The sequence below is a fragment of the Planococcus citri genome, chromosome 5 (genome assembly GCF_950023065.1).
Source record: "Planococcus citri chromosome 5, ihPlaCitr1.1, whole genome shotgun sequence".
NCBI lineage: Eukaryota > Metazoa > Arthropoda > Insecta > Hemiptera > Pseudococcidae > Planococcus > Planococcus citri.
Window position 1 is genome coordinate 59,806,194 of NC_088681.1, and position 10,163 is coordinate 59,816,356.

Consider the following 10,163-nt stretch of genomic DNA (forward strand, 5'->3'; position numbering starts at 1 on the left):
TTTAAAAATAGCAGGACATTTATTAAAAATTCCCAAATAGCCCAGTCAAATAGCAGAAAAAAATGGGCGAACCCAAACATAATTGCAAACAAAGGTTTTTTTTGGTGAATATTGTCTAGGGCGGTGTGCTGAACAACATACCAAAAGTCCCCACCCCTACCCCACGAGCTAACCCCCCTCCCCCCACAGTGGATGAAAGCCCCCCCAAAATCATTTTTTCATCAGAACGGCAGTCATTCCCATTAAGCAGCTGGATATCTCACCGGAGGCTCCAAATAAGCCAGAATGTTTTCTCATCAATTTTTCCCTAAATAACTGTTCCATTTTCACATTTGAAAAATATATAAATAAATAGATATCATATTTTCAGGCTTCCCAACCAAATGCTGTTTTTATTTTTCAAAAATTTACTTACCCAAAATATAAATAAGCAAGTGTGTATAGCAAAAAACTTATTTGAAAGTGAGGACTGAGGAGAGAGATAAATAACATGGATATTTTTTTTATTCAATTCAACATTTCATTTCATTTCCTTCATTTTTTCATTTTTTTTTTTTTTTTTGTTGAAAATAATAAAGAAATAATTTTGAGCACATCAAGGTGCAGGCTCAAGTTATTTTGCAGATGGAATTTTCCACCTTCAACCACCCCCTCTCAAACTCGATTTTTTTTTCGTATCTGTGAAAACACTGTTATCGGTGCCCCCTCCCCTTTACATTAAAAAAAAAAAAAAATGAAAAAAAAGTTTAATTCGTGAAAATTCTTTGTTATTTCTGCGTCTGAATTTTTCTAAAGAGTTCACTTTTCAAGAGAACCTACTAAGGAGCCCCTCAGAGTTGAAAAAAATCACAAAAAATGAGAATAAATCAAAATCAGGGGAATTTTTTTGAAAATATCTCATTTCTACACAAGCATTGTTCTACATAACCCCCTTCTCAAGAAATAATCTTTATCGCATCCCCAAATGATGTTGTCTCTCTTGTATGGAGCCCCCAAATTTGAAAAAAATTATGAAAAATTGATACTGTAGAAATTTTTTGGAAATTTTTCATTTAAGGGCAAAATCTTTCTAAATGAGCCCTTTTCAAGAAAAACTTTTCCCTGTCTCCCAAATAATGTTGCTTCCCTCAAAGTCGAAAAAAACAACCAACTTTTAAGTAACCACATTTTCAAGAAAACCCCTCCCTAGGTCATTCAAATGATGTTGGTCTCTTTGTAGGTACTTAAAAGCCCCCAAAGTTGAAGAATATCAAAAAAGATGAAAAATCGATGTCTGTAGGTGCAAATTCAGTATTTGAAAATTTTTCATCTCTGAGCAAAATACTTCTAGATAATAATTTCTTTTTTCAAGAAAAACCTTCCCTCGTGAAAAAATGTTTAAAAAATAATCAAATTAGGTAGTATTTTCATTTTTGAAATTGAATTTTCTTTCAGAGTTTTTTTTTTTTTTTTTTTTAAATGATTTCTCTCCAAGAAAAAACCTTTTTACTTGTTTGATGTTTTATTTTCATAGTGGATATTAGCAAGTAATACCGAAAATGATCAATTACTGAAATCGATCCCTTGGTCCCTGAAGCGAAAATCTTGGCTTGTTCGTGAACTCGTCCAGTTAAAATAAAGCTCAAAAAAATTGACTTTCAAACAGATCAAATGGTAGTGGGAGGGAGGGGGGAGGTCGAAAGCACTATTTATACTGTTTTTTTTTTATGAAGATGGACCAAATTCCAGTGTTTAAATCGAAACAAAAATAAATAAATGAAAAAAAAAACAGTACCTATAGAAATATTATTTTTTTCTTATTTTTTTGAGGAAGGGAACAACTCACTCAGCGAACAAGTTTTACTTCAACACAATTTCTCGAATTTTTTATTTATATTTTGAGAAATCACAGGGAGGGGGGCCTTACTAGCATGAATAACTTTTAATAACATGATTGGAGAAATTTTTCTCGTGAAACCCGACAACTTTAGGGCATTAATAACAAACTTTTTTTTTCATCGCTCTTGTGGAGATGGGAGGCAAAAATTGGTATAGAAGTTGATTTTATCCAAGTAGGGAGGGACTTGACCGAGGTGTTGGAACTAGCAAGTTCACAAATTCAAAGATTTTGTCTAATACTTCGATTTTTTTTCAATTTTGTAAAATTGAGGGGTTCACCTGCACCATTTATTTTTCAACGAGGGGGCAGAAAATTTCGTGGCGTGATTTTCTCACTCGAGGTTATAACTTTGAATAACAGGATTTCTCTTTCATGTACGTACATTACATACATTTTTGGATTACTTTAGCTCGAAACTTGATCGAAAAAAGTGGCTACCTTAATGGTACTCATGGGCACGTGATCGCTTCATTTTGTTCCTTGAATCGTACCAACACCACATTTTATGCTACCTATGTATAATTTCGAAACTCAACATTTACTCAAATACATATATCTTCAGTGGCTTATGAAGCAGGTTGATACTCACCGTCGGCATGAGCATATCCGAGCTGCTAACCCTGGTCACCTTCTCTCTGAGAATCGTCCTCTTGACGAACATCTCGACCTGGTGATTCCATCGCATAAACGTCACGTAGGCTATGTACAGCATAAACAGTATCATCGCTTCGTACCACTCGATGAGGTTATCTCGAAAGAAAACAATCAGCGTCAGCAGTCCAATCGAGTAAAACGTGCAATCGCGAAACAGCGGCCACCACGTCAGAGCCAACACCGATCCGGAGAATATGGCACAGGCTCCGATCACGAATAAGATATTAAAAACGGCCGATCCGACAATGGTGCCGATACCTACATCGTCGAATGACACGAAAACTCCCATAATACTGGTAAACAATTCAGGGGCCGATCCTCCAGCAGCCATGAACGTTGCTCCGGCCACATCCGGCAGTATATTTAATTTCTCTATGATCACCTCCAGAGCAGGTACGAAGAACTCGTCGCATACGATGGCTAGAGCGAAAAACGTGTAAAGCACGCCGAGCACGTGGATCAGGACGAGGCCTCGTCTACGTTCATCCATTGTGAAGATATCATCGGGAAACAGGGGATCCTTTTTGGCCTCGCTGGCCGCCCCCAAAGTCGAATTAGTATCATTGGCTACTGATGAGGGTTTAACTGTCGCGAAACACGAACTGTACCTGCCTCCGGCCGCCGCCGATGCAGCTTCGTTATCGAAACTTTCACCAACACCGGATACTACACTCACAGGGTATCCGATCAACAACCACAAGTTGGCGGCCGAAATGAAAATTACGAAAAATCGCGCCAAAAATCGGACGCCGCCGTTGCACATGTTTGCCACATCCGACTGGCCAACTTCAGCTTCGAACGTGTACTGATACTGACTGAAACACTCGCTGAAAAACAGCCACGAAACTCGTGCTCGTGTTGTACGTATATACTCTCTCTCGTACCGTACTTTTACCTACATTCGCGCCACCACCACCACCGATATCGTATACCCTCCGAACACGACGACGACTACGACGATGGTTATTCCTCGTAACGTTTTCCCAAAAACTATACTAACGGTTTCCTCCGCAGCGCGGTCGACCACCCCCCTGAGAACCCCTTGCGTCCACTCCACGTTCGCGTTGTACTCTGTACCGCTTCGCAAAACTACCCTGATGGCCGTGTTTTTAAACGACGACGGACGACGACGAGTCAATAGAACGCCGATAGTACAGCGCAGCGCATACTGAACCTACCTACCTACGAGTATATACCTTCCTATTACTCTTCCGCGTATACATTACATGGAATATTATAGTATGTTATAAATTAATACATACAAGGTGTCTGGGTTAATGGACGTCCGGTCGTGAGATCTGTGTATGACCGGATACTATTGGGGGAGGGGGTATAATGATAAAATGAACGAATGCATATCCCAAAAATTGAAAGGACAAAATAATGGTGGTTAAAAACAGAAAAAAAAACAAGCAAACAAACGATTATGTTCAGTTAGGTACTAATTTGATTTTAAGCATCATACTACGTATTTTGGATTCAATTCATTATTTATTTTTTTATACAGGTAGGTCTAGGTACTCGACGTATTTCATCAGAATTTTCAAATTCATTTTCAGTTCCCAATTTCATCGTATTTAATTTGGATCGAATAACAATTATTTCAAATTACAAAATGTAAAACAGTATTTCAAATTACAAAATGTAAAATATCCCCCCCAATGCGCCATTGCGCGAGCGAGGAGGCCTCCATGGTAACAATGTTCGACAGTAAATATTGAAATAAAATTTTACAAATTGGAGGAGGGAAGAAAAACAACAAAACAAAAATAGATAAGTAAATAATTAAGTATATAAATGAATTTAAAACAAAGCTAAAAAATATAAATAATTACATCAGATAATTTAGAAAATTGTGAAGGAACACATTGGTGAAAACTGAAATGAATGGATGGATCTACCAAGGAACAACAGGACCCTACGTTATATGAAGAAAACAAAAATAGACAAAAATAAAAATAGATATAGAAATAGAAATAGACATGTGATGTAGTACTACTCAGTGGACTATAAGGTGTTTTCGCTCTCCAGGAGCCATCGGACCAGTGCCAGCCGAGAGCCCAAACCTTTACTCATCACTGCATTAAACAGCTTAGGCGCACACCACGGGGCCTGAGCACCTGATCTTTCTCTTCGGTACCTAGGTAGGGGAGCAACGGTGTTATCAATTTTCCTCCCCCTATGATTCACATAAACTCCAAATTTGGACCTATTCCTTTGTATATAGTCAATTGCCTGGACTTGATAGAGTTTTTGAATAGGCAGAATTTTCAGTTTCTGAAAATCATTTTTTGTACTTTCCCCCCTCTTTTTACCAACAATGCTCCTAACTGCCCATTTTTGTAAAATATGAATAGGTTCTAATTGACAGTCCGCTGCTCCCCCCCAGATGAACAGGCCATACTGGAGCACAGATTGATAAAGAGCATAATAAATTTTTACCATGTGTTGAGTGCCAAAATGTTGTGCCAGGAAACGAATCAGATAGTTTAGTTTTCTAAGTTTAGTTTGTAAGTATAAGCTCTGTTCTTTCCAAATCAATTTGGAATCAATCATTATTCCGAGGTACCGAGTTGACTCAACTTGGGACAGGGGAGTGCAGCCACACAGAGCCCCACAATCCGGGCTTTCATGCAAGTAGCACCTAGACCCCAGGTCAGGGGAAATCCTATAGCCAAAACTTAACAATTTTGATTTGGACGAATTTGGTTTTAATTTGTGTTGCCAGAACCAGCCTCCCAATATTTTCAAATCTTCATTAATAAACTTAATAAGATCATCTTGACTTTTAGCCCTATTTACTAAAGTTGTATCATCTGCAAATCCATATAATGTACCATTTAATTTCAGTTCAAAGATGTCATTAATGTAAATTAAAAAGAGAATTGGACCTAGTATGCTGCCCTGTGGTACCCCATGCACTACAGGCAAGAAATTCCCAATTTTATTCCCAACTTTAACAGCTTGAGTTCTTCCCTCCAGGTAGGATCCAAACCAGTCATGCTGCACGCCCCTTATCCCACAGTTCCACAGCTTCTGTAACAGAATCCCAACATCAACTGTGTCAAATGCCTTACTGAGATCGAGGTATGCCGCCGCAACACTATCACCTGCATCCAGGCCATCAACTACCTCAGTAATATGATCAAATAGGGCATCACTAGTACTTTTCCCAGACAAAAATCCGTATTGCTGTTTTGAAAAGAAATCTTTTGAATGAAGGAAATTTAAAATTCGATTTTTTATAACTTTTTCAAAAATTTTTGATAGTACTGAAAGGAGGGAGATTGGCCTGTAATGTTCCATGAGTAATTTACTCTTGTTCTTATGAACAGGAATAACAATGGCTTTTTTCAAAGACTTCGGGAATTTCCCTTGATTTATTGATTTGTTAAAAATGTCAGCGATAACTGGTGCCAAAATAATAGAATTATCCTTAAACAGTTTTGCTGGAATGTGATCATGTCCTGTAGATGGTTTGTTTAGGAGACTTGAGACCTCAGTCTGAATCTCATAACATGTCACTGGAGGGAACCCCAGGCTATTTATAATTTTCTTGGATGGGTAAGCACTGTTTGTATCCAGGTTATGGAATTCATTTGAGATTTTATCAACAGAGTCAATGAAAAATCTATTAAATTCATTAGAGACTTTTATTTCATTTCCCTCAACCAAAACCTCCTCTTGGTGTATTCTAATTTTAGTCAGTTTTTCTTTATGCTTCCCCCTGATCAAATCTATATGTTGCCAGTACTTCCGTGGGTCATTTTTACATTTTTCCAAAACTCCAGAATGGTAGACCAATTTATCCCTCCGACTCTGCTGAACCACTAATTTTGACATTTGTTTATACTCCTGAGTAATTTCTAAATTTGTTGGATTTTTTTTCATTTTTTTATATAACTTTGATTTTTCCTCGGAAAGGTAGGCCAAATGAGCAGAAGTATATGGTGTTCTTTTTTTAAATGTTTTTTTATAGGTAACTGACTTTGTGCAAGATGCCATTCTCGTCTTAAGCTCATCCAGAAACAAGTCACATGCCTTATCCACCTCCATAGCCCTATAAACGTCTCCCCAAGTAACCTGTCTCATTTTGAGTGTCAGTGCTTTCCAATCCGTAATCTCAAGATTACGTAACTCTGATGAAACTGTGCCGCCTGGGGGCTGAGCATGGGCAAGTTCAATCTCAAGAGAATAATGGTCTGACACATCTGTCTTCATAATTTTACAAGTAATCCCTGGTACCCCATCATTACCATCCAACCCCCTAGAAAATACATGGTCAATGCAGGTGCTAGTGTCAGCTGTGACTCTTGTGGGCTCCCTAACATGACACTTGAATCCTTCAGAAGCCAACATATTTAGATACAACGAATTTTCAGCGGTATCAGTACTAACATCAATGTTCATATCTCCTGTTATAATTGCTAATTCGGATGCCGAACCAATTTCCTGGGCCAAATCACTCACAAATTGAAATTTTGAAGTGTCACCCAATCGATACACACCAATAATAGTAAGATCATCCTCAATCAACTTAATTTTAATAATATTACAGGTATTGAAAGACTTGCCAGATACCTCATGAGACAGACCTATCCTTACATAAAGAGCAACACCTCCAGACCTCCTATTTGGCTCCTCCTCATGGTACATTTCATACCCAGGTAGTCTAAACCTTGGTGACTCATCTACCGAAATCCATGTCTCTGTGGCAATAATAACATCAAAATCAGAGTCCACTGAGTTGTCTAAGAACAGCCTCAATTTATCATAATTCCTACGTAGGGAGCGTACATTCAAGGATAGTATTTTCCTCAACATTCACTCAATATTAGTAATAGCAAAACACAGATAAAAATAGAGTAAGATAAAATAAAATGTAAAAATGAAAAGAGTATTACAACTATCAGCAGAAAATGAAAATACTAGAAGATATAGAAGTTAAACCCTAATTCTCCCTGTTTGGAGAGGTAAAGGCACTTTTTAGCTTTCCGATCTGCACCTTAGACTGGATACGTATTCTTTGTGACTGCTTATTCTTCTGCACATATACGATGCCATTTACACATCTAACAATCTCGTACATAGGCTTTAGCGAACGTGCCTGTCTGAATAACTCTGACGTGAGTGGTGCCAGATGCTCATTGGCGTATATCTTGACGTTTTTATCACCTCCGAATGTATCAGCTGTCGGTTTTGTTTTCCTATAACCATCAATCATTCTTCTTTTAGTTTCTCTGTTTACAAATTTTACTATGAAAGATGGAGGATGGGCCGAATCTTTAGCTCTGGAGGGCAAACGGTGGCAATCAACGATATCCTGAGCTGTAATTTTCATCCCAGCTAGCTCCGCCGCCTTGATCGCAATTTGGTAGGGATCTTCCTGATCAGAGACAGGAATTCCAGTGACTATCACATTATCCTTCCTCGTGTAATTCTGCAGTCCTTCGATTTCAATCCAACTATTCCAGCTATCTGTCTCCAGAACCTGTACTCTATCCTTCAACTCATCACGTTCGTTCGCAATTTGAGTACACTTTGAGCAGCCGTTATCTTCGATATCTTTCACCCTTTTTTCAACCTTCGAGATCAACTGGGTATGTTCACCAACTTGCTTCGATATATTCGCTAGCCCTTGCTCAATCGGTTTCAGTCTATTTTCATAGAATTGCTCAAGTTTCCGATCGAATATTTTCTCAATACTAGCCAGCAGATCACTATCCGACCTCTTTTCCGCATCGACAACAACCTTATCATTCTTACATTCGCAACAGGTCCAGGATTCCTTTTTCCGCGATGATTTCTTATACCAAACATCTCCACAGACACTGGAGCATTCGGTGTCATTCTCATCTTTCGGGTGGAATAAACGTTTACACGTAGAACAGCTAGGTATATGGGTCTTTTCTGCTGTTATCAATCCGGAACACGATCCGCATATTTTAGACATGATAAATCGGACAAAATAGACGAGGTGTTATCAAATTCTTCAGTGCTCACCACACCATCAATTTGAGTAGTCCAACCAGTGGGGAGTAAGCGCCTCACTATGAAAAACGGCAACAGGAGGAACTAAAATCGGTAGAACTTGACTAGGTTCAGTCCGAATATAGGTGTCTGAATGACTGGCAGTTTCACTTTACGTAAATTGAGAAACTATAACTGAATTGTAGAAGTATTTATATTCATCACGATTATCAAATAAATATACCCATTTAACCAAAATGTAGGGTGCATAAAACCACGTATACGAATATTCACCAGATTTTGATCCAATTTTAAAAATTTTCAGTTTTTTATTCCATTTTCAGAATTTTTGGTTTTATTCTCAGTTTTCAATTTCATTTTTAGATTCAACATTAAAGTAATTCACAGTTTCAGTTTCATATCCCTTTTCAGTTTTCAATTTTCTATTTTTACTTATTGATTCGGTTTTCGCACAGGTGTAAAGGGATATGAAACTGAAACCGTGAGATTGGTTTTTTTTCTGTTTTTAACCACCATTATTTTGTCCTTTCAATTTTTGGGATATGCATTCGTTCATTTTATCATTATCCCCCCTCCCCCAATAGTATCCGGTCATACACAGATCTCGCGACCGGACGTCCATTAACCCAGACACCCTGTATGTATTAATTATAATATGTATACTATAATATTCCATGTAATGTATACGCGGAAGAGTAATAGGAAGGTATATACTTATACTCGTAGGTAGGTAGGTTCAGTATGCGCTGCGCTGTACTATCGGCGTTCTATTGACTCGCTTATTTCAATTTCAGTTTTTGATTTGAATTTTCAAAATTTTCAGTTTTTAATTTCATTTTTAGCTTTTTCAGTTTTTAGTTATCTTTTTCTAGCCCAATTTTCAATTTTTTTCTAGTTTTCAAACTGATTCCACGTTTTTGACTCCGCATTGAGAATTTTCAAATTTGACTTTCAGTTTGTAATATGTTGACATAGTGCAGATTGGCCCCACTGCCGAAGGTAGTGCTTATTTTAATGACCCCTTATATTGAAAATATTGGGAACGTGTGTAAATTATTAAGAAATGTAAAGATCTCGCATTCTTCTGTACTTTACGTACATGACGTCAGGTCGTTGTCCGAACCCCCTTTTAAAGAGTTCGCGACAAGGACGATAGAATGACAGATTTATGAGATCTCTAGTTAGCAACGTATGTGGCGGCATTCCACCCCCTGTCACAGGTCAATTAATCAATGATCTCGCGGCTCGCGTCGTGATGACATTTATGATCGAAGATAGGGTTTAAGATAATTATTTATGAGCTCTGTACTTGTACATAGCAATTCTCGCGCATTGCGCATATACCACCACTCTTTGGGGTTTGGGATTTTGCTGCTATGTACGTCTTTATATTAGAGATTTCTTGAGAAAAATCCTCAGTTGCATTTATAAGTTGTACTTCTTCAGTTGTATCTTAAAGTTGCATTTTCTCATTACACTTGGTTTCGGCAATACTAGTAAGCTGGTTCCTTGTCGCCTGTTAATATAATGGATCGTGGATGCGCCCCCAGGGGAGTCCACAATCGAGCAATGGTTATTTGTACCCTCTTCTAGCGAGGTAATTCAATTTGTTTTATTATATTGATCGATCCAGTGATCG

At 38.0% G+C, this 10,163-nt stretch overlaps 2 protein-coding genes across 2 annotated transcripts in view; both read right to left on the reverse strand.

The window, feature by feature from the left end:
- Positions 1–3,503, reverse strand: part of Nckx30C — a 199,682-nt gene extending 196,179 nt beyond the window's left edge. The window contains exon 1 of the mRNA XM_065369079.1: positions 2,469–3,503. Within this exon, the coding sequence (XP_065225151.1) occupies positions 2,469–3,296 (828 nt within the window). The 5' untranslated portion in view covers positions 3,297–3,503. The remainder of the gene's footprint in view (positions 1–2,468) is intronic.
- Positions 3,504–7,484: 3,981 nt separating this feature from the next.
- On the reverse strand, positions 7,485–8,486 carry LOC135848416 (uncharacterized). Its single transcript, XM_065368319.1, has one exon. The coding sequence runs from the start codon at positions 8,484–8,486 to the stop codon at positions 7,485–7,487; it is 1,002 nt and encodes a 333-aa protein (XP_065224391.1).
- Between the last annotated feature and the right edge of the window lie 1,677 nt (positions 8,487–10,163).

Excerpts from the sequence above, each read along its gene's own strand:
- LOC135848416 (XM_065368319.1), bottom strand. The coding sequence starts at position 8,486 with ATGTCTAAAATATGCGGATCGTGTTCCGGATTGATAACAGCAGAAAAG.